The sequence below is a fragment of the Falco naumanni genome, chromosome 8, assembly GCF_017639655.2.
Source record: "Falco naumanni isolate bFalNau1 chromosome 8, bFalNau1.pat, whole genome shotgun sequence".
NCBI classification, from domain to species: Eukaryota; Metazoa; Chordata; class Aves; order Falconiformes; family Falconidae; genus Falco; species Falco naumanni.
The window spans coordinates 33,134,543-33,154,908 of NC_054061.1; the positions used below are offsets into that span (position 1 = coordinate 33,134,543).

Consider the following 20,366-nt stretch of genomic DNA (forward strand, 5'->3'; position numbering starts at 1 on the left):
CTGTGCACGCAGGTGCACGTATGCGGGTGGGTGTATGCGTGTGCATGTATGAAGTGTGCATGCATGCACACGCGTGGCGTGGGCATGGACACGCGTGCGTGCATGTACGCCTGTGTGCGAGTGTGCACGAGTGCGGGCGGGTGTGCAGATGCAGCCTGTGCCCATGTGTGCCCGCGTCCCCTTGCACACGCGCCCACACGCGTGCGTGGGCCAGGCCGTGCCCGCCGGTGCCCGCTCCGCGCCCGCGGGGGCCGGGGTTACGCCTCCCTGCGCGGCGGGGCGGGGAGGCGGCCGCGCACCCCGGAGCGGGGCACACACGCGGCCGCACCGGCAGCACCCGTCCCGTCCCGTCCCGTCCCGTCCCGACCCGCCGCCCCCGGGGCAGCTCCGCGGCGCCGCCCCCGCCTCCTCCTCCGCCGCCGCCGCCGCGGCCGCACAAAAGGCGGCGGGGAGGGCCCGGCCGGGAAGGGCTGCCCGGCCGCCCCGGCCGCCCGCATCATGCCCCGCCGAGGGGGGCTGTCGGCCCCCGCCGCCGCCCGCCGGCCCCCCCCGGTTCTCCTCCTCCGCCTCCTCCTCCTGGCCGCCCCGCTGCAGCCCGGCAGAGGTAAGGGCCGCTCCGCTCCCCGCCGCCCCGGGCCCTGCGAACGCCGCCCCGGAAGGCGGGCTGTCCCCCCGACCCGCGGCGCTGCGCCTTCGCTGCCATGGCCGGTTCCCCCCGCTCTGCGCCCCGCTCCCGGCCGCCTCGGCCCCGCTCCCATCTCCCCCCGCCGCCCGCCGCGCCGGGCTGCCTGTGCGCCCCCCGCCGCCCCCTGCCCCGGCGGCCCGGGCTCCCTGCGCTTCCCGCTCCCGCCCCGCGCCGTCCCCGAGCCGTGCCGGGGGTCCCAGCCCGCGTCCCCCCGGCCGCGGGTGTGGGGGACGGCCGCCCTCCGGCAGCGCTGCGGGCACGGACCGCATCCCCGGGCTTTGCGGTGCGGGGCGTTACACCTTCGCCGTAAAAAGCATGGAACAGCTATCTATACACCTCTCTCTATATACTGTAATGGAGCCAGCTATAACCGCTTCTGTTCAGGGAAAAGCACTTCCCGGGGAGGTTTGTCTGAGCAATGTGTATTAATTGATTATTAATGTGTATTAATGTGTATTAATTGATTGCGGTGCAGCAGTGTAAAGCCCCAGGCGTTCGCTCTGCCAGAGACCGATCCCACCTTGCCCCGTTCCGCCCCCCCGTTCGTGCTGCGCCCCGCGAGCAGCCCGTGTCCCCAGTGGGGATGCTCTCACAGCTGCTGGGCACACTCGGTGCCGTTTTGTGACTCTGCTCCAGTACTACTGGAAATGGGGTTTCTCTCCTCTCTGAGCACTTGGGGAAAATTTTTTGTCCGAAGGGAGCACACCAAGTGCCCAAGTCCCCTGTTATGGTACTTAGTGCTTCATGTTTTAATGTGTTTTCTAACAAGAGACTCATCAGAGTGCTGCGGCACGTGACTGCAAAATCTCAGAAGAGGTTTGCTTAGCTTTTTTATTTATGTATTTTGTGGATCTGGTCCTTAGAATTGGTGATTCAGTAGTGCAGCAGGCCATGACCAGGGTGAGGCTGTTGGAATGCTTGTTGCAAGCATAAATAAAATGACCTTTTTTCACACTTAGCTGTATAAAATACATCACTTTTTTTTTTTGATTGTGGTTGGTTGTTGGTTTTTTTTTTTCTTCCCCCCAAGCAGGCCAGTACATTCGTCTCAGTCTGAGGAGCTGCCCAAACTAGGATTTCTTGCAGAACTGGTTTGGAATAAGGTCTGATTGCCTAGAGCATCTTTATGAGTAATTTTGTTGAGTAACTTTCATGAGAGTTTCCTATCTTGCTCTACATCAGTCTGATGTTATAAAATCTGAGCTGTCTAGTGGGATGCACTGTCTTCCTCTGCTTTTTGGGGCTCTCCTGTGGCTCAGTCCAAGGGAAGGATGTCATTTGGAGATGCTTTTTGTGCTGCTGGATGCTGCTCTGCAAAATGAAACATGGTGCAGGGCTTAGGACTCAGTGGCAAGTGTGAAGGACCAGATGTGTGGTGTGGAGCCCTGTGGTCTGAGGTGGTGGATTATTTTCCTCCAGAGTAATCCCCACTAGATCCCGGATGGAATTTTCCCCATTATAAGAAGTTTAGTTGATGTTCAGGAGTGGTTTCATTAAATGAAAGGAGCAGACCGAGTTTCTTCCGTTTTCACTGGGTGACTTGCCTCAGCATCTGGAAGGATCTGGACTAGCATGAGCATCTTCAGGTCCTTCCTTTGCCCAATTCAGGAAAGACTGTGCTGAATCAGGCACAGCAAAGACTTGCATCTGGAAAATCCTGTGTGGTTTTACTCCAACTCAAAAAGCTTGGGTTTCAGTTCGAAATCAGAGGGCTCACAAAGCTCTGTTTTCACAACAATGCTGGAAACGGTTTGGTGTTGCTCCGAAGTGGAAAGAAAAGCATACTTGGAAACTCCAAAAGCTGCCACCAGTGGGAATGACGCCCTGTGGCCAAGCCACAGCAGTGTGGGCTGCTTTGGGCATGGCACCTGATGGAAGGAAGAGACCTTGGTTTTCCTTCAGATATTACCGTTAGTAAGTAGACTCTCAAAAATCCAGCAGACAGGAAAGGAGGTAAATATTAACCTGTTTCAATATGGATGGGCAAGTAAAGCTGTGGGACAGCCAGGGCTGGGTAGCCAAGCTATGAATGCAAGTGTCTGCTTTATAAAGCCCATTATTTTTGCTGTGTTACCTTGCGCACCACTGCCAGAGCAGCAGCTCTCAAGGAGAGGCTTTGGGCTGTGTTGTAGGGTTTGGAAATGCAAGTGTTAATCTCTGTGCAAATTATAACTCGGTGGAACAAGTTACGTTTTACTTTATGTTATCTATTTATGTTTTGAACTTTTGCAATATTCAGGAGCTGGAATGTAACTTCTGGATGTGAACAAGGAATGAAATGCCTGGGTATGTGGTAACAGCCAGGGAAAAAAAAAAAAAAAAACGAACACCAAACCCCAAAGAGGGCTCTTGTTCGGTATGAATGAGCCCAAGGAGCCTGTCTGAATGAGAGCCATAGAGAAAGTCCAGGGCTTCGTGCTCCCGGGTTAGAGTTAACCACCTTGTGGGCAGCAGAGGCCCTTCAGTGCAGGGCTCTGATACAGTCATGCCTCGGCAGTGACTGAGAACTACTGACAGGACCTACTACCCCCTTTTTGCTTTTAGCCTAGGGCACGCTAAGTTTTCCTCCAGCTGTCCAGCTTTATTCACTGCTTCCTGTGCTCGCATCCCGACCCTGTACGGAAGTGACCCAGGAGCCAGCGCTTTTCATTTCTTTGTGCAATATTCACATGGGATACAGCAAAAATCCCATTTCCAAAGCTCTTAGGGCAGAAAGTTCTTAGGACCAGAGAAAACTCAGTGTGGCTCTTCAGCAGCCACTGGCAAGTCTGTGCTATCTGCTGACTATAGCCAGCAGCAGCGTGGTGCAATGATATCTGCAGATGCAACTGGCTGAAAATAGAGGCCTGACAATGCTTTTATTGATATTTGGGTTGGAAAAAATAGCAGATTCTGAGTCCGAGCCTGAGGCGTTTCATTTGGAGTGTGCAGCCTCTGTGCTGAATCCTCGGCTGAAGATTTGTTAAATCAGTTATTGACAACAGAAGTTAATAGCCACAGCCAGGGGAGCTGGGGCACTGGTGGTATCCAAGGGCACGATCATAGCCACAGGCATGCTTAAACAAGCTGCTGCATTCAAAGCCGATACCATTGATGTTAGCTTCGGTTTAGCTCGTGTGGTTCTGCTTTATTTTTAAAGCCCAAAGCCCAAACTGTGGAATTTGCAAGCGAAACTTGCTCAGCACCCCTTGTGCTGCTGGACACCAGCAGTCCAGGAGCAAAGAGCATTGCTGCTGCCCTGGCTGCTGCTGCCTTGGTGGCCACAGAGCCCTTGCCGATGTCACGGACAGGGAGAGCCCTCGGCTGCAGCGTGGTGCCTTCCACCCCGGCCAGCCCTGGACATGCCCCAGTGCAAACATGCTGCCTGGCTTAACCTGGATATCCTGTGGAAATGACTCTTGTAATAAAATAAAAGTAATTTACTGTAACAGGAGTCCACTATGGAGATCACTTGTGTGGAAGGGGGAGATGAGTATCTTCCAAGGCTGCTTTAAGATGAAAATTTTGGGCAGGGCCCTCCCCCCTCCGCCCCCTATTCAGCTGGAAAAATTGAGATGATGTGCCTAGTCTGACTGTAAAAGTCAACATCTTGGGGGGGGTGGGGTGGTGGTGGTGGTGTTGGGCAACCACCTCCGTATTTCAGGCTGGTCAAACAGCTATTGCCTTCTGTCCTTAGTGATGGAATTATTTCATTAGGAAGACAAACAGCTGAACTCTGATTAACCAGAAACCATTGAAAAAGAAGAAAGAAAAATCACCAGAGTTATATTTTAGAAGTTCTCAGCTCCCCAACACAAGTTTCTGTCCCTTTAATTTTTCTTGGGGGAAGAAAAGAAAACAAGCTCTCCTTACAGGTGAAGAGAGATTTATGCCTTCTCCTGCCTTTTAAGCTCCTGGGAGATTTTTTGCTCTTGTTTGAACTTACTCTTTACACTAAACATACTGTGTCTCAGAAACCCCCGAACACTGTTTTGGAGTGCTGTAACCATTCAGCCCACCCTGCTCTCTGTTGTTCTCTCTTGAAGGTCTCAATCTGTGCACCAGTGGAAGTGCCACGTCCTGTGAAGAGTGTCTCCTCATCCATCCCAAGTGTGCCTGGTGCTCCAAGGAGGTAGGTGGGCTGACCGCGTTTGCCTTGCATGCTTTGTGTAACGCAGGAAGGGAGCTGTTGCCCCACATCAACTGTTCCTGACACTGTCCTGTGCCAGAAAGGGTGGGTGAGGGCAGTGGGTGCTCCATGCTGAGCTTATTTTAGGTGTATGCAACTCCTCAGCTCTTTGACACTGTAGGAAATAAGTCTCTGACCCTGCTGGCCCCTGCACATCCTCAACAGAGCACCACTGTTCCTTTGGTTCCTCTGTCCCTTCAATTACCTTCTTGTTTTTGGTGGGTGCTTGGTCCCTGCATGGGCTCTGTGTTGCAGGGAGCCTTGCTTTGAATGCCCTCTCCCTAAAAAGCCCCAGAGCCCCCGCTGGTGTCCTGCTACATGTCCCTTGTTGTGTGGCCTGGCATGGCACAGGCTCTTTGTCTGTAACAAAGATTAATTCTCCTTTCTGAATCCATTGTGTCATTTTGAGGCGCAACCCATGCTTCTGGCATCTGAGCCATGCCATGGCAATAAGTTACGCAGCTTAACTGTGTGCTTCGAAATGCAAATACATCCTTATGTTGGTGCTGAAGATGCTCACCCGTAATGTAATTGAGCCTCTTTAGTTTGTGAGAAATTGAAAATATCTGTCTCTCTATCCAAATATCCATCTTATCACATACACTTACAATTTCTAGAGAACAAGATGTGTAAAAGACCTTATAATGTCTGCGTAGTGCCTGCATCTGTCTCAAGTGCTTAAGAGGGAAATAGGGATGCTTACAGATGCAGGGAAAGACCCTGCCTACTTGCAGGCACAGCTGCTGTGCCAGGAACCAGTGTTGGGCTGTGAGAAACCCCAGAGCAGTGGATGATCTTGAACATTTCAGTGGACGTGGCCAGGAGTGATGCTCTCCGATTCCCTGCTAACCATTTTTCCTCTAGGGTGGCTGTCCCAGTCCTGTTTCAGGGGAGGCAAGCTGTGGAGTTGAGCACATACTTCCAGCTACAGGCAGTGATTCTGAGCTGAGGATGCAGGTGCTACCCACGTGCCTCTCTGCTGCTCCTGTGCCTCCTCCTGCCAGCCCTGCCCCGGCCGGCCGCAGCCCCTCAGGGCAGAGATGGCCATGGAGATGAACATGGGGCAAGGGGGGCTCCCAAGCCCCTCAGTTTGGCTGGGTCTCAGGAGATACCCCAGCCTCTGGCTTTCCAGGTCTGTTTTACTGGACTTTCACTTGTAAGCACAGCTGCAGCTCTCCAAAGAAAACCTCCTAACGCTACTAACACCATGCTACCTGACAGCGTAATAGCTTTCATTGTTGTTTTTTTTCCAGCAAGGCAAATGGTGTGCAGAAGGGAAAGAGTAAAGCAATATATCCCACTTCTGAGACATCTTGTAAACAGCTGTAAGAGCTCCTCTTCCAGCCAGCTAATGTGGTGGTGAGACTGGATCCAGCAATGCTAACTATTAAGCTATGGGTACCCAATAGCTTGATTTTTTTGTTGTTTGTCTCTTTTAATTCTTGGCATCAAAAACCAGCTTTTTGCAAAATGCTGCTAGTGGAAACGTTTATCTGGTGGTCACTGTCACCACTAATTGTATGGCAGCCCATGGGTCTGGCAGCCTGACTCTTTATCTTGCAAACAGGAGAGTTACAAAAAAAAAAAAATTCCTAAATGGAATGGGGGGGACAAGAAGGAAGATGGGTGTTTACAAGGAAGTGCTGGAATACTTCCTGACCTTTAGCCTGCAGCAGCTATTTAAAGATACATTTCAAGGTGTTTTGTGCCAAGAGCTGCATGTTTAAAAGTGGCTGTCCCCATTACATGCTGCATGCTAGAACTTAGTGAGTTCTTATTCTAATTCTGGTGGTGTTTGGTGGTGTGTTTTTTTCTAGAATTTACTGTTTGAAACTCTAATTATCCCTTTTTAACCGAGATCATCAGGTGAGGTAATGGGACTGTGAAAAATATTGAGAGGTTTTTGACTTTTTAAAGTTTTAAAGTTATATGATAAACTCTCAATATCTACTTTCTTTGCATAGTCATTTCACCACCTTATTTCCCTTCCCTCTGCTGTAGCCTCGTCAGGTGCACTTACTAAATTGCTTTTAGTCTGTTTTCCTTAGCTATTTCCATTAGCTGTCATTCATTGTCTGTGTTACACGGGAGTGTATATGCCAGTCAAATTCTGTAGCTCTGCTTCTGTTTAAGTAGTAAGGTATCTGGGCTGTTTAAGAAAGAAGTATCTGGGCTAAGATACTGGAGTGTTTTCCACAGATGCTGGTTACGTTGTGGTAGAAACACAAATCAGCTTAATAGCATGTATTTTCTGCTCCCTTTGCATTTACTTTACAGGTTTGGGAGCAAATTGGGCCAGCTGATGCCATCTTTGTAGGCAACAATTAATAATTTTGTTAGGAAGTGTATATATAGTAGAAGTCTAGAAGCATACATATTATGTGTGTATGTTATATATACAGGAAATGTAGATAGGCCTATAATATATATAGTATATATACACTATATATATTTTTTATTTTGTCTTCCGGTGTACATATACCTTCTCATACATAATATTCCTCCCTTTGGGGAATAACATCTCTTGACAGTGCCATCATACCTGTTTGTTCTTTGTCCCCCTGGGTGCCCAGCAGTGCCGATGTTGTGAGGGACCCTTCGGCTGTGGGAGAGGAGCAGTTTGGGCAGGAAAGCCATGCCGTTTCCCAGAGATGGTCACATGTGACCTCCTGCAGTTTTGCATCCTCCTCCATCACCCTTTGCACTCCCAGGCTGCATGTGACTGTATAGGAGCAGAAAGTCTCGAGCGCTCGGGGACTGCAGCTAGGGGTTAGGAGTACGTGAAAGCAATTCTGTGGATACAAGGAGCCCTGTCCCAACAGTTTTCTGAGTGGGATAAGTTTCCTTGTATTTATGTTGCCTTGAATTGTGAGGGTAAGGGCATGTGTATAGATAGATGCTTACAGCTGAGTAGTCAAGAAGCTACAAATTCAAGACTACCACCTCCTGCCTGTTAGTACAGGGTGCATCACATCCCCTTGGCTTGAATTGGCCTCTGTTCTCTTCCGCTTCTGTTCCGTATCTTTTCTCCCATCCGAGATGGTGATGATGGATGAGCTGGTGACAGCAGCTTCTGGTATGTGGCAGCCCCAGAGCCCCCGGGAGCTGCTGAGCTAACCACAAATCTTTGGGCTGTTGGAAATTTGGAAGCGTTTGTTGGCTTGTGGAAGAATACCTGGAAAGGCAGGACTTAAATGAGGTGATCTGTTTAAATGGCACTTAAAAGAGGAGGTATGTGATGGGTGGCCTTAACTGTCACCTGAGCTCACCTTGAAACGGGGCTGTCTGGGGGAAATACGTGACTCTTGGGTGATGGAGACTGCTGCAGCCTTTCCATCCGTGCTGAATCTGAGGAGATTCTGCTGCTCCAGAAGAAGCTGGAAATGACTAGAAATTGCTGACACGCTGCTGGTGGAAGACTGGCTGGCAACTGCACGCTGGCCTGTGGGGTTGCTGTGATCTCTGCGGCAGCCTGGTTTTCACGGGAGGGAGTGGAGAATGCTTGTTTGTGTCTTTTTTTGCAATGGCATCAGGCTGCTGGGGCTCAGCGGGGCTCACCAGGCTTGCTGGGGGGAGCGGGGAGCTCTGGAAGTGGCGTCAGCGCTGTCCTCTGAGCTGCCAGGTAGGGTGTGACAGACACGTGGGGCTGGTGTTCATCGTGAGCCTACCTGGGGTGGCTGCAATGGGGATGCTCTCCGCAAGGCGGTTCGGGAGCACTGTCATCTCACAGACGGAGCTTGTGACCCAGTGTGCAAAGAGCCAACGCTGCACAGAGCCGAGACAGCATTTATGGCTTGTCTGTCGTAAAACATTTTATACATTTATACTTCGAACAATTATATTACTATAGATTATTATGCTTTGCATAAACATTTATACTTTGAACAATTGTTCACAACTAGGTTTAGTCACACTTAATTCTCATGGGTTCTTACGGGCCATGTAAAGGGGCAGTACTCTTTCTTTTCATTGGGCATGTTCTCTGGGGAGGGGGCTTTCTTTGCTGGGGGGTGGATCTTGTAGTATGCTAACTGGGATAGCTCCCACACACTTCCAGTAATTTTCTCTTCGGTCTCATTAACCATTTACTTCTCCTTGAGCTTATCTTGTTACTTCTTAGCTTGACACATTTATGGTGTCTATTCCTTCTCCCAAGGCCACGTCTTGTTAACTATTTGCAAGGATGAACTACATCCTCTGTTCTTCAAATTCTTTCTTGTTTTCAATGATAGATATTTACATATTTTGTCCAAATTTCAACTGACTGACCTATTAACCACATACATGCATAAGTTTGATCTAATACTGAGTCGGTCGACTACAGTACCAGTATGGAGGGAAAAATTATGTCATCTCATTGCTGTTGTCTTCTGTTTGCTGCTTTGGGGAGCAACCTAGATGTGCAGGGGCCTCTCTTATTTTTTAGGTGTGTGCATACTGTGTGTTCATCCATGCATTACCTATGTGGGTGCATTTGTGTGTGTACATGCAAAGTAGACAGGCATGTAAGTTACATTAATTAAACTGAAATTTCTGTTTTTGATTAATTGGATGGAAATTTCCTGGATGGCACCCTCTGTTTCCCAGCAGGTTGCTTGTACCCCCCATCCTTTCACATCTCAGGAATGTGTGTCTAGAGAATGAGAAAGAAAATCAAGGATGTTCCTAGAGGGAACATGTCAGTTTTTTTTAAAGTGGAGAAAGCAGGCATGTTTCAGACTGAATTAATGCAGAGCTGGACTGATTAAAGCAAAAAATGGTAGGGACATGTCTAGTTGGGAGTTAGATATAGTCAGTTAGGTACAGTCAGTGCTATTCTCCATTTTTATAGCATGAACCAAGCAATTTGTCTTAAAACTGTCAAACTGATGAGCATGTAATTGTCACAGTGTTGTCTCCATTCACTCTGTCTGCTTGTGTGCATTTGCTTTTGTGAGCTTGTTAGTTAGAGGCCAGACTGCAAAGTGCCCACTGGGCTGCGAGCAGCCGGTGCTGCTAACAAGGACTAGGTGAGATCTTCCCGAACCGATGCCTCTCTGGGGCACTAAGCAATGCTTGGGGTGGTTCCTGCTTGCTGTGGGTTACCTGCTGCATTTCTTGCTGAAACAGGTGTGCAGGCAGATGGGGGGCTGTTGGAAGAAGGGTTTGCCGGAGTCAAGAAGACTCTTAATATGAGTTATGCATCTTGCTCCACTTTATTAGTTTCTAACACTACTTACATAGAACCGATAAACATGCATATTTGTAAAGCAGAAATATAATTGGTTAGTAGTCTCTAAACGCTTGCGGTTCTTACACCCCTAATTATCATGACTAAAATAAGCATTCTATCCATGTAGCTAATTGTGTTGCTGTGCTTCAGCCTTGTAGTTTGTTACTCCCTATTTTCCCATACTGGTCCCTATCTTTCTTGGCCCTGCACCTGCTTTCTCAGCAGCTGTATCTTGTTACAGCCACGGCCTGTTGGCACAACATAATTACCGGGTCTCAGGATTCAAGAATAGCTCAAGGCTACCTTTCTTGTTAACTTCAGCACAGCAACTTCAGTACAATTCTGATTACAGGCCTATTCTAATACCAGGCCTGGATTGTGCAGATCTTCAGAGATTCTAAGGCCATACTTCTGCAGCCATTCTTCTACAGGTGGCAGGTATCTGGGGGCATCAAGTTGCTTAACTAGTTGTGAGATGTCCTCTGCTTAGGGGGCATTGGGGTTTGAACCGGTGTGCCATGTCTGAGCTGGTGTGGGTCTGCCTTTCAGCATGGTTGCTCGTTAATTGTTTGGACCTGTGCAATACCCTTTACTCCTCAAATCTGCTCATCTTTTTTTCCTTTCATTTAACATCTGGGAGTCTAGTTTTTTTCTGTCACAGAAAACTTTGTGCTTGAGTTGGATGGTACCTGATAGCCATGGTTTTGGCTTTGGGGTTTGACCTATGGGTGCATATGAGGGTGTTTGTTCGCAGGGTGCTGCGGAGATTGCTGGGGCTTTCCTGAGGCTGTTGTCACTCCCTTGCTCGGTGACACCCTGCCTGCATTAGAAACCCAAGCAGAAATAAGGGTCAGTCCTGCATCCCTGGGTGCTGAGCTTTGTTCCCCTCCCCTGGGGCGTTTGCACCCCTGAAGGGGGGTATTTTCTTTCACCCTGGGTAATGTGGCATTTCACCAAACAAGAAAAGGCCTGGATTTGACCAGAGCTCCAGCTCAGCAATTGCTGCCCTGTAGCAAGCCCTCAGGGCCCATTTCAAAAAAGTTTAAGATAAAATAGCTGGGTTAGGCTCAGGGGACCTGGGAACTGTGCAAAGTGCAGAGGTGCTGCTGACCTTAGACCTCTGTGCAGCTCCTGTCAGAAGGAGTTGTGTAGGGGCTTTCCCTCCAGTCTCCTGGGCATCCTTTGGAGAACTTTTGTCACGAAGGCTGCAGAAAAACACATTGCAGCAGTAACCGTTTCTCGCCACCATGCAAACGGACAGGCTTGTGCATGCATGGGCACCCTGCCCCAGAGTAGCTTTGGCAGGTCCCACAGGGGTGAGCTCTTTGCCCCATGTGCCGGCACTGTCTTGGCTTCAGCGTGCGGATGCTGCTGTTGTATTCATCCTGTGCTGGGATGACGAACGTTGGTATAAACAGTACCATACCCAGAGCTGTCTCTTGTGGTGTTAGGAGCTCGACTGCTAAATAATAGCAGCTGGGGCAGGAAGCCACCACCCTCCTCTCCCTGAGCTGCATGCCCCTTCTGGCTCTTGTTCTGCTACCCCAGCCCCAGCCAGAAAATTAAGCCTGAATTCAAAGCCCTTTGACGGCAAGTCTTTCTGTTCACATCAAGAGGCTTTGGAGCAGACCCTGGGGAGGACTGGAAACGCCTGATAAAGGCTAAATTGCATGAGCATCCCTAAATATCATCCTGTTTGGATGCTTCTCTCCAGTGTTAATTCCTGGGGAATAACTTAGAGGTTCCTGGCTGTACTCCTGGTGCTGCTTGTGTTGGTTTTTGCACGAGAGTGTCCTTTCTAACAGGTGGCAGCAGAAATGAGCTGGCAGAGGTGCTCACCTGGAGCTGTGGTCCAGGTACTGAGCAGGCAGGACATCATTTCCCTGCAGGTGCTCTGCTGTTGGGTGGACCAGCCCAGGAGAGTGCCTGGACCCCTCTGGCTTTTCACTGACTTCAGGTCAAATCACATTTGAGAGAAACTTTTCTCCAAGGCTGCACTAAATGTGCTGCTGTGAAAGGCTGGGCGTTGTTTTTGGTTTTGTGAGGGATTCTGATTTTTATTGTGTCATGCTGGAGATGATTTAAATAGTCCCAGTCCTCCTTTCTGGAAGTTGATCTGTTTACATGATGTGTTCCAAGAAATTTGTGTTCATATCCATCCAACGTGCCGTCTCCTTGGCTGGACCCCGCTGCTGAATGCTGGAATGCAAATCTTGCATTTTTCAAATAGCGTTGGGACCCCATAGTGAGAAAATGCAGCAAATAGCCTCTGTCTGTGTCCCTGGACCCCGAGGCTATCCTTGGGGGACCCCAGAGCACCCCATGGGGTGCAAAAGTGAGATCTGTCAGACGACTTCTCCTTCACTGATGTCTCTCCATCTTCTGCCATGCTGGAGCTTCAGCAAAAAGTGAGATTTATTCAGCCCTGCACTGGTTTTTGGCTGCACAGCTGAAGGAGGGGCTAGCAGAGCTATGAGCGTCTTCCCTGCATTTTCATGTAATTTTAGTCCATCAACCCTGGAGCAGAAGGCGGTTGTCTCTATTGTTATAATGCAGAAATAAGTAGGAATTGACTGTTGAAAAACCACTAAGTTTTGGGCATGTGACTTGCTCCCTTTGGCACTTTTGGGGAGGAAAAAAAAAAGAAAAAAAAGGCATTCTGACAAATGGGCTTTTTGCAAAAGGCTGCATTGTGCGCATTCCTGAGCGCTGCCCCGCACAAGGCTGCATTGTGCACCACGCATGGGGCTCACATCCAGGGCTGGAGCTCTTGGGACGGGTGCTGGGAGACCCCCTGCTGTGGCAGCCCATCCTCTGGGACTGAGCCACTGCCTGCACCTTGCTACCTGCAGCGGGCACGGGCTGCCTTTTGACCACCTCCCATGAAGGCTCTGCCGCCTCCCTTACTCTCCTGCAAAGCTGCCCAGGACAGCCTGCCCAAGTCAAACTGCTCCGGCTGTGCCCCTCCTCAGGGACTGCTTGCTGTCACTTGTTCCCCCATGCGATGGCGTCACGCCAATGCCTGCAGTGCAGAGGTGTGAGGGAGAGGGGACAGACGGTGCTGGTGTGGGGATGTGTGGTGTCTCACCCAGGGAAGAAGGCGCAGGTCCTTGGAGCCACCCAGCCTCAGTCTCTGGCTTCACATCTTGACTGGCTCTTTGGCTTGGTGGGTTTGTCCTGCTTCCCTTGGTACCAGCTCCTTCTCCTCTCTTCTGTCTTTTGCAAAGCTCCTTTAAGGTGATGCACATGCAAAAGATAACAGCTTCTCACTTTTTCCCCTTGAGGAGGTGGCAGTTGGCTGTCCAGGCAGCAACCCAAATATTTTGCCTTGCTTTCATGTTGCCCACATCAGGGCTGGGAGTAGCTGCTGCTGTGACTGGGGTGAAAACCAGAAAGTGCGGTGATCTGTGAGCAAATTCAGTTTTCAAATCCTTGCAGAATTTCTTTTTTGGTCTATCCCTTTGAAAGGCTCAAGGCTCAGCGCAGGCTACTTTTGAGTACAGCCACCAGAAATGACACCAGCTTCTCCTTATCTCCTATTTGCTACAGACACCAGCATGTCAAAACAAAGCCCCTGCTGTGGGACTGACATTTCTCCCTCCCCTTCCCTTTTGTCCGTTCTTCACCCCCTCAGGAGTTCGGCAGCACGAAGTCAATCACATCACGGTGCGACTTCCTGCAGAACCTGGTTGCAAACGGTTGTGCGGGAGCCATCGAAAACCCCAGCAGCAGCATCAGTGTGGTGAAGAATGTCCCTCTGAGCAGCAAGGGCTCCGGCCAGACCCACCTGGACGTCACGCAGATCACGCCTCAGAAGGTTGCCTTGAATCTTCGTCCTGGTGAGCCCCCGATGGCTGTGAGCTTTATGCTGGGGTATGCATGGGGGTGAGAAAGGGTGGCCGGGATGTGCCAAGAGATTGTTGTAGTTTGTGACCTTGTAGCCCACTAAAGCAGGGGGCTTCTGGCCCCTTTCACAGCCTGTGAACTTTGGTGGTGCATCACGAACAGGTTTGGCACTGAGGTTTATGTCCTCTGTGAGAGGACACTGTTGTGCAAAGTCAATCAAAGTGCACCCGCAACTGTTACCAATACTAGCCTTAACCCTTGCATGCATTTAGAAGGAACCTGCTCAGCTTAAAAATGTAATCACTGGATGGAAGGAGTTAAAACAGCTTCAGATCCTCCACCAAGCTGACAGTGCTTGACTCTAAACTGAGACAGCTCCTTCTATAAATTGGAAACAAAAGCACATATCTGTTTTCTGTCGGTATGCAAAAGAACCATGGGATCAAGGCAGAAGATGGAGATTTGAACTTGTGACTCAAGCCTTGGACTGTAGCCAGATCCCTGTTTCATTCCCCTGAGCCATCACTTTTCTTCAATCTGTTCCTTTTAATTAAAAATTAGAAGGGAATGGCTAGACTGAGCCATGTGAGCATGCTTGTTATCAAAAGTTTTTGCATGGTGGGGGGAGGCTTTAATGTGGGTTCAGAATTCTTGCAAAAATTTGGCAGCTGATATTTCTGAAGGGGGGAAAAAAAAGCTCTTTATTGCAAAGTTAAGGAGCAAATATAAAAGCTCAATTCATTATAAGCAATTGGTGTGGGTTTCTAAGGCTTACAGTTTTGTGACAGCTCTCAAGAGCATACAGAAAAATGAAATACGATGTTTTGCCCAAGAAAAACAGGAGTTTGAGCTGGTGGTCACACTACCAGTGCTCTCCCAGAGCCTCCCCATTGCTGCAGGACTTTTTGGTTTAATTCTGCAAGATGGATAGTTGTCATGTCTCTTAACTCTTCCTCAGCAGTATGACTGCTGTCATCAGTCAGACCCTCAAATGTAAAGAAATTTTGCTTCAAAGCCTTAAAAGTAGATAGCTGAGGGCAGTCACTACTGGATGCATGGCTAGATGAGGGGCTTCTGCAACTGCATGTGGCTGATGAAACAGGTTTGTTCCTGTAAAAAAAAAGGAGTTGTTGTTACTCCTGTTTCTTGAAGCAATTCCTGGCAGAAAGGGCTGGTTCAGCTTCCACGCCTCGCCTCCTGCACACCCTCCTTCATGCACAGTGCCCAGTGCTCAGCAAATTCCTCTTTCCCCATCCCAGCCAGAGACGTGCCCACTGCTCCAGTCTGCGGCATGGTGTGGGGGCACATCTACCTGCGACTTCCCAGAGGCCGTGCTCTCAGAAGCTTTGGGCTGCACGGGGCTGGTGTACTGTTCCTGCCAGCCCTCACAGGGGACCACGCTCTTGGCCACCTTCAGTTCTGCTTGGACAGCAGAGAAGTCCTCCAGGTGTGGGCTGATCTGCAGGAATCGCCCTGAGGCCCCCCGCAGTGATTCCCACACCGAGTGGGGGGGTCCCCCCCCCCTGTGCTCCTCTTGTAGAGCACCAGAGTCATTGCAGGAGGGGGGACATACCTAGGTGTTTGTAGTAGTATCTCCCATTTTTGCTCTTTTTTGGTGACGGGCAGCCCTCTGTCTTAGGGCTGATGGCTTCTTAAACCCTCGTATTACCATCCCCAGTTTAAATTACCCATTAATCCTTAAGTTTGAGAATGGGTTTCACCCTGTGAACCCAAGACAAAAAGGAGACAATGTTGATTTAATTTTGGGCATGAAGGGTGTACAATTTCAAAGATTAATTCATGCGGCAGTCTGTGGCAATGGCGTTCTTTTATTCTTAGACCGCTAAGCAGAAGCAGAAGGAAGGGAATTGTCAATTGTTTGCCGTTCCCACCCAGGCAGTTTGATCTAATCGTCCTGTGGCAGAAGTCACATCCACAAATCTCTATGCCCACAGCTAATTTCCAAAGGCCTTAAATTCATGTCTTTACAGGGTAGCTTTCAGATTGAGCATTTAGTTTTTATAATATTATTTTTTAATCTTGGGTCCAGCTATAAAGCAGTGTGTCTTGGTTAAATGAAAAATATGAGTAGTGTAAAAGGAATGAAGAAAATGAATAGATGCAAGATGTGTTGCCCATCAAGCCATAGGCCTCACCAAGCAGCAAAAAGAGCTTTTCTTGGATAAGTGTGATTTGTCGAGTTCGTGTTCTTAAATTGGCCAAAAGAAGTTTTTACAGTTTCTGCACTGCCTCTGTGTGACAGTATCCAAGAAATATTTCTGAATTCAGTTCTGAGTTTAAAACTTTTCAGTAAAAGCCCTGAGGAGGGGATGGTGGTGACAGTACGTTGGGAAGGAGTGGGCTGGATTATCCACTAGAAGTGTGAGAGTAATACTGTGCACAGAGAATAATGAACCTTTTTGCACCTAAATCTACGTACATAGCAAATTCTTTTCCGAGATAATTGATCTGTGCAGTTAGGAATGAAAGAACAACCAGACCCAGGATCCTGTTATTTTTGGTGCTTCTCAGGGACTAATAAGTTTGTAGCTATTAAAAGAAGGTTTGATCATAGCATCCCAAATACCCTTTCGGGCATAGGATTTCCCATCTTAAGACCTGCTCAAGAAGAACAGTGTTTTGGGAATGGAAATGTTGGGAAATGCAGAAGGATGCATCCTCTTTTTCTGAAAGGGTTCGGCATTCCAGTAGGAAAAATATGTAGGAATGAAAAGAATAGGCATGGGAATGAATTTTCCAGGAGTTAAACACATTCTTGCAGCGCTGACTTAGTCAGGCTTGCCCTCACGGTTTGTTACCCTGCAGGTAGTGCTAACAGGTTTCGCACTGTGTGAATGATGTTCCCCCACCAAACGTGTGCCAGGTACGGTGCCAGGGCCCCTGGTTTGGTTGGGCCGCCTCTGTAGCTTTGCTTACTGTAGAGCCAGTGCTGCATTCCATCCTGCTGCACCCCGCGTCTCAGCGCCGTGCCGGGAAAGCCCTGCTGCTGCTGGGAAAGAAAGCCAGGAAGGATAAGGAGGGACATTTATGACAAGTTTCCTCTTCCAACAGCTGATACCTGGGCAATACCTACATCTGCGTGCTTGCGCGTGGTGCCTTGCAGCTCTGCCTTTGCCAGGAGGGGTTGTAGCAGACTGCAGCAGGGCATAACTGCCTGCAAGAAAAGGGGCCCTGGCTTGGAAGCGACCCTCATGCAGGGAAATCATTAAAAAGAGGGAAGGTCTTGGTTTAGGAGCTGTAGCCAACTCCTCTGGTAGCCCAGCATTGAGCTGGCTGAGGTGCAGAGAGAACTGGTGGAGCAAAGGGCAGACCCAAGTCTAAACCCTTGACAGTTTTGTTTGCAAAAGAGGCAGGCTCTGACTTTTCTGTGCATCCCCCTGGGTGCTGGGACCCCAGCTCCTTCACTGAGCTGCTGGGCTGAAGCAGCTGCTGCAGAGGGCTGGGAGGGGGTGTCAGTGGCAAAGCCCCCCGTGCTGTGTCTTGCCAGCACGGCAGTTCTGGGATGCTGCTGCTGCTGCGTGTTGTTGAGCTGGAAGTAAGTGGGAGCAGCTGTGCTGCTGCGCACAATGAGGAGAACAATAAAAGGGCTAGGGGAATGTTTTCACAATACTAAAAAAATGTGCGTTTCATTTCTGGGGAGGAAGAGGGAGAGGGGAAGCCACGAGTGTTCTGCAGAACTTGCCAATGCCCGAAGTTCAGTCTCGGCCCTGGAGAGCTGGGAGGGGTGGGCAGGAGGGGAAGCTTGGTCTTGAGAGTAGGCAAGTCCCTGGGTCTGAGACCCCACTGAGCTGGAAGAGGGGCTGAAGTGGCAGCTGGGGACATGGGATCTCCAAACCAGCCTGGGGCCTGAGACTGCTGGAGTCTGGGTCTCCGTTTAAACCCTTCTCTCAGCAAAGCATAACATGAACATTTGCCACCTCCTCCCTGGCTCCACCGAGGTCCATCTGGTATGGAGCTGTGTTCGCTTTGAAGTGGCGTCACCTTTTTCAAGGTGGGGGCAGTGCTAGTGGTGGCCTCTCCTCGCAGCATTCCTCCTGGGGGGCATCTCGGTGAAAGCGGTTTGGCAAGGGGCAAGGTCAGGGGAAAAGCTGCTTCTTCACATCTGCACTGCCTGTGTTTCAGCCCTGTCAGCTCCTTCCCTTGTGTTCATCGCTTCAGGAAGCTTCATCTCTGTCTCACTGCTTCCCCGGGTGACCCTAACAACCTTCTTTTTCCAATTCACCTTCCTTTTGCCCTGCTTTCTTCAGAATCATGGTGGCACAGCTCTTTTTTGGGGGAGAGGTCCTTTTCAAATGTATTTCTTCTGTGTCTGCTTGAACTTGACTTCCCTGAACAGCTTCGAGGATATCTTGCATTTATCTCATGCTGACTGTTTTCTCCTGACACTCTTCCTTCTCTTACTCCACCTCCGTCTCTTTTTTGTGCAGGACTTCTTGGACTGCATTGTTTGGAGGACATACCCAAGCATGTACAGGGTCCCTCTTTCAGTAGTCCATGAAACATCCATTTGAGGTTCACTGCTTGCTTTTCTTTACAGTTTTCTAGGAAAACACCCCTGGACTGTACACAGTCGAGGGCAGCAGCATTTTTTGTGTGTTTCCCTTTAGATGTTCTGTCAGCTGAGATGGAAAGACTCTTTCCCATATTTCCAAAGTAAAATAGAGCCATGGTGTGTCTTTTTCTTGCCAGCCAGTCCACCACGTAGCTTAAGAGGACCCAAAGTCGTTACCCGCTTTCCTGTTAGTCTCCTAAGCTTATTCCTTTCACCCTCTTCTTTTGCAAGTGACCTGTCTGCTCTGCAAGAGGAAGAAAAAAGCACGTGGTCTGGATGTTATGTGTGCTAGGAGTTTCCTTTTCACCGCTCTCAACTCTTGTGTGTGTGCAGGTGACCAGACCTCCTTCCGAGTTCAGGTTCGGCAAGTGGAGGACTATCCCGTGGACCTCTACTACCTGATGGATCTCTCCCTGTCCATGAACGACGACCTAGATAATATTCGCAATCTGGGGACAAAGCTGGCTGAAGAGATGCGAAAGCTCACTAGCAATTTCCGTCTGGGGTTTGGCTCTTTCGTGGACAAAAACATTTCTCCTTTCTCCTACACGGCACCAAGATACCAAAACAATCCCTGCATTGGGTAAGTGGTAGGTATGCCCTGAAGAGACAAGCCCTGGGTTTGCTCAGAGCTTTGGATGCAGTCTTCTCTTCCCAATCTTGCTTTAATTAATGAACCTCACGTAAGCCTCGGCTTTTGGGAATGCTGATAGCTGTGGCTATCACCGTGATGTTCCAGAGTGATTAAAAATAGGACAACTTCCAATTTTGCAGTGTCTATTGGGAGATCTCTGCATCTAGAGATGGGAAACTGTTGTATCGGGAGGCTGAAGCTATTTTGAAGTACCTGAAGAGGATGCAGGCAGAGCAGGCTTTTATACTGGCTTTAAAAAAAGCCAGAGCCAGAAATTCCTGATTTCTGATCCTAGCTCTGAGTCATAGTTTGTCCTTGAGTAAATCAGTCAAGCTCTTTGTCTCCATGTTATAGATGGGGTGACCAAGGCAATGTAAGTCCTTCCCAACAGAAGTGTTTGGGCAAAGTGAGATTTGTGGCAAACTGGCAGCTGCAAAATGCACAGGCGATGTGGTTTGCTTGGTGCTGATATCGGAGTCTTTTTGTTTGCCTTTTAACCACCGGAGCTGGGATCAATTCCATGGAATTAGGGATTATGCCAGAGTGAAACCGGGTGTAGTGGAGGGTGTCTAGGCTCAGATGGGTTTGAATGTTGGCATGAAAAGATGGATACAGCAACAGTGGGAGAACAGGAGAATGTCATTGATGACACTTTCCTTCATGGTCCCCATCTTCACCTCATCCATCGTTGGGGTGCTTTCTAGTCACGTAAGGGCAGTAAGGTTCGCACTTTTGAGCCGTTCGTGGATACTTACATTGTAAGAGCACTGCACCAGTGGATGCCAAACTCTGTGAGCTTTTTCCATATGGGACAGATAAAGAGACCTTACATCAACTCTGAGTTTGTAGGCCAGCTTTTGGCATTGACCAAGCATTTGGTATCTCATCGACCATTGACCAGACAAAATTATCTGTATTCTCTTTTCACCAGTTCTGTCCAGAGAGGAAAGTCAAATGGTTTTTAACACTGAAAACTCACATTTTGGCCATAAAGCATAGCCAAAAGGGACTATGCTGACTGGGCCGGGGAGGTGGCTTTGCCACCATAGCACCATATACCACACTCTTTATAGCTCTTTTCCCCAGAAATCTGGCATGGCTTCAGATGGATGCTCTCAGTGACGTCTGTTACCCTCAGCCCTCCATCACTAACACCATGTTGCTTGGGGGCAGGGGACAGGGTTTTGCTCCAGCTGGGGAAGTCTCAGAAACTTTGTTTGGCCGGTGTGTGATCTAATTGAAGTGATG

General features: G+C 49.3%; 1 protein-coding gene across 1 annotated transcript in view; it reads left to right on the forward strand.

Annotated features, from left to right (window-relative positions):
• The first annotated feature begins 338 nt into the window (after positions 1–338).
• ITGB5 (integrin subunit beta 5) overlaps positions 339–20,366 on the forward strand; it is a 64,297-nt gene continuing 44,269 nt past the window's right edge. Inside the window, exons 1-4 of the mRNA XM_040604175.1 lie at positions 339–604; positions 4,711–4,796; positions 13,700–13,904; positions 18,818–19,067. Coding sequence (XP_040460109.1) covers positions 499–604; positions 4,711–4,796; positions 13,700–13,904; positions 18,818–19,067 — 647 coding nt within the window. The 5' untranslated portion in view covers positions 339–498. The remainder of the gene's footprint in view (positions 605–4,710; positions 4,797–13,699; positions 13,905–18,817; positions 19,068–20,366) is intronic.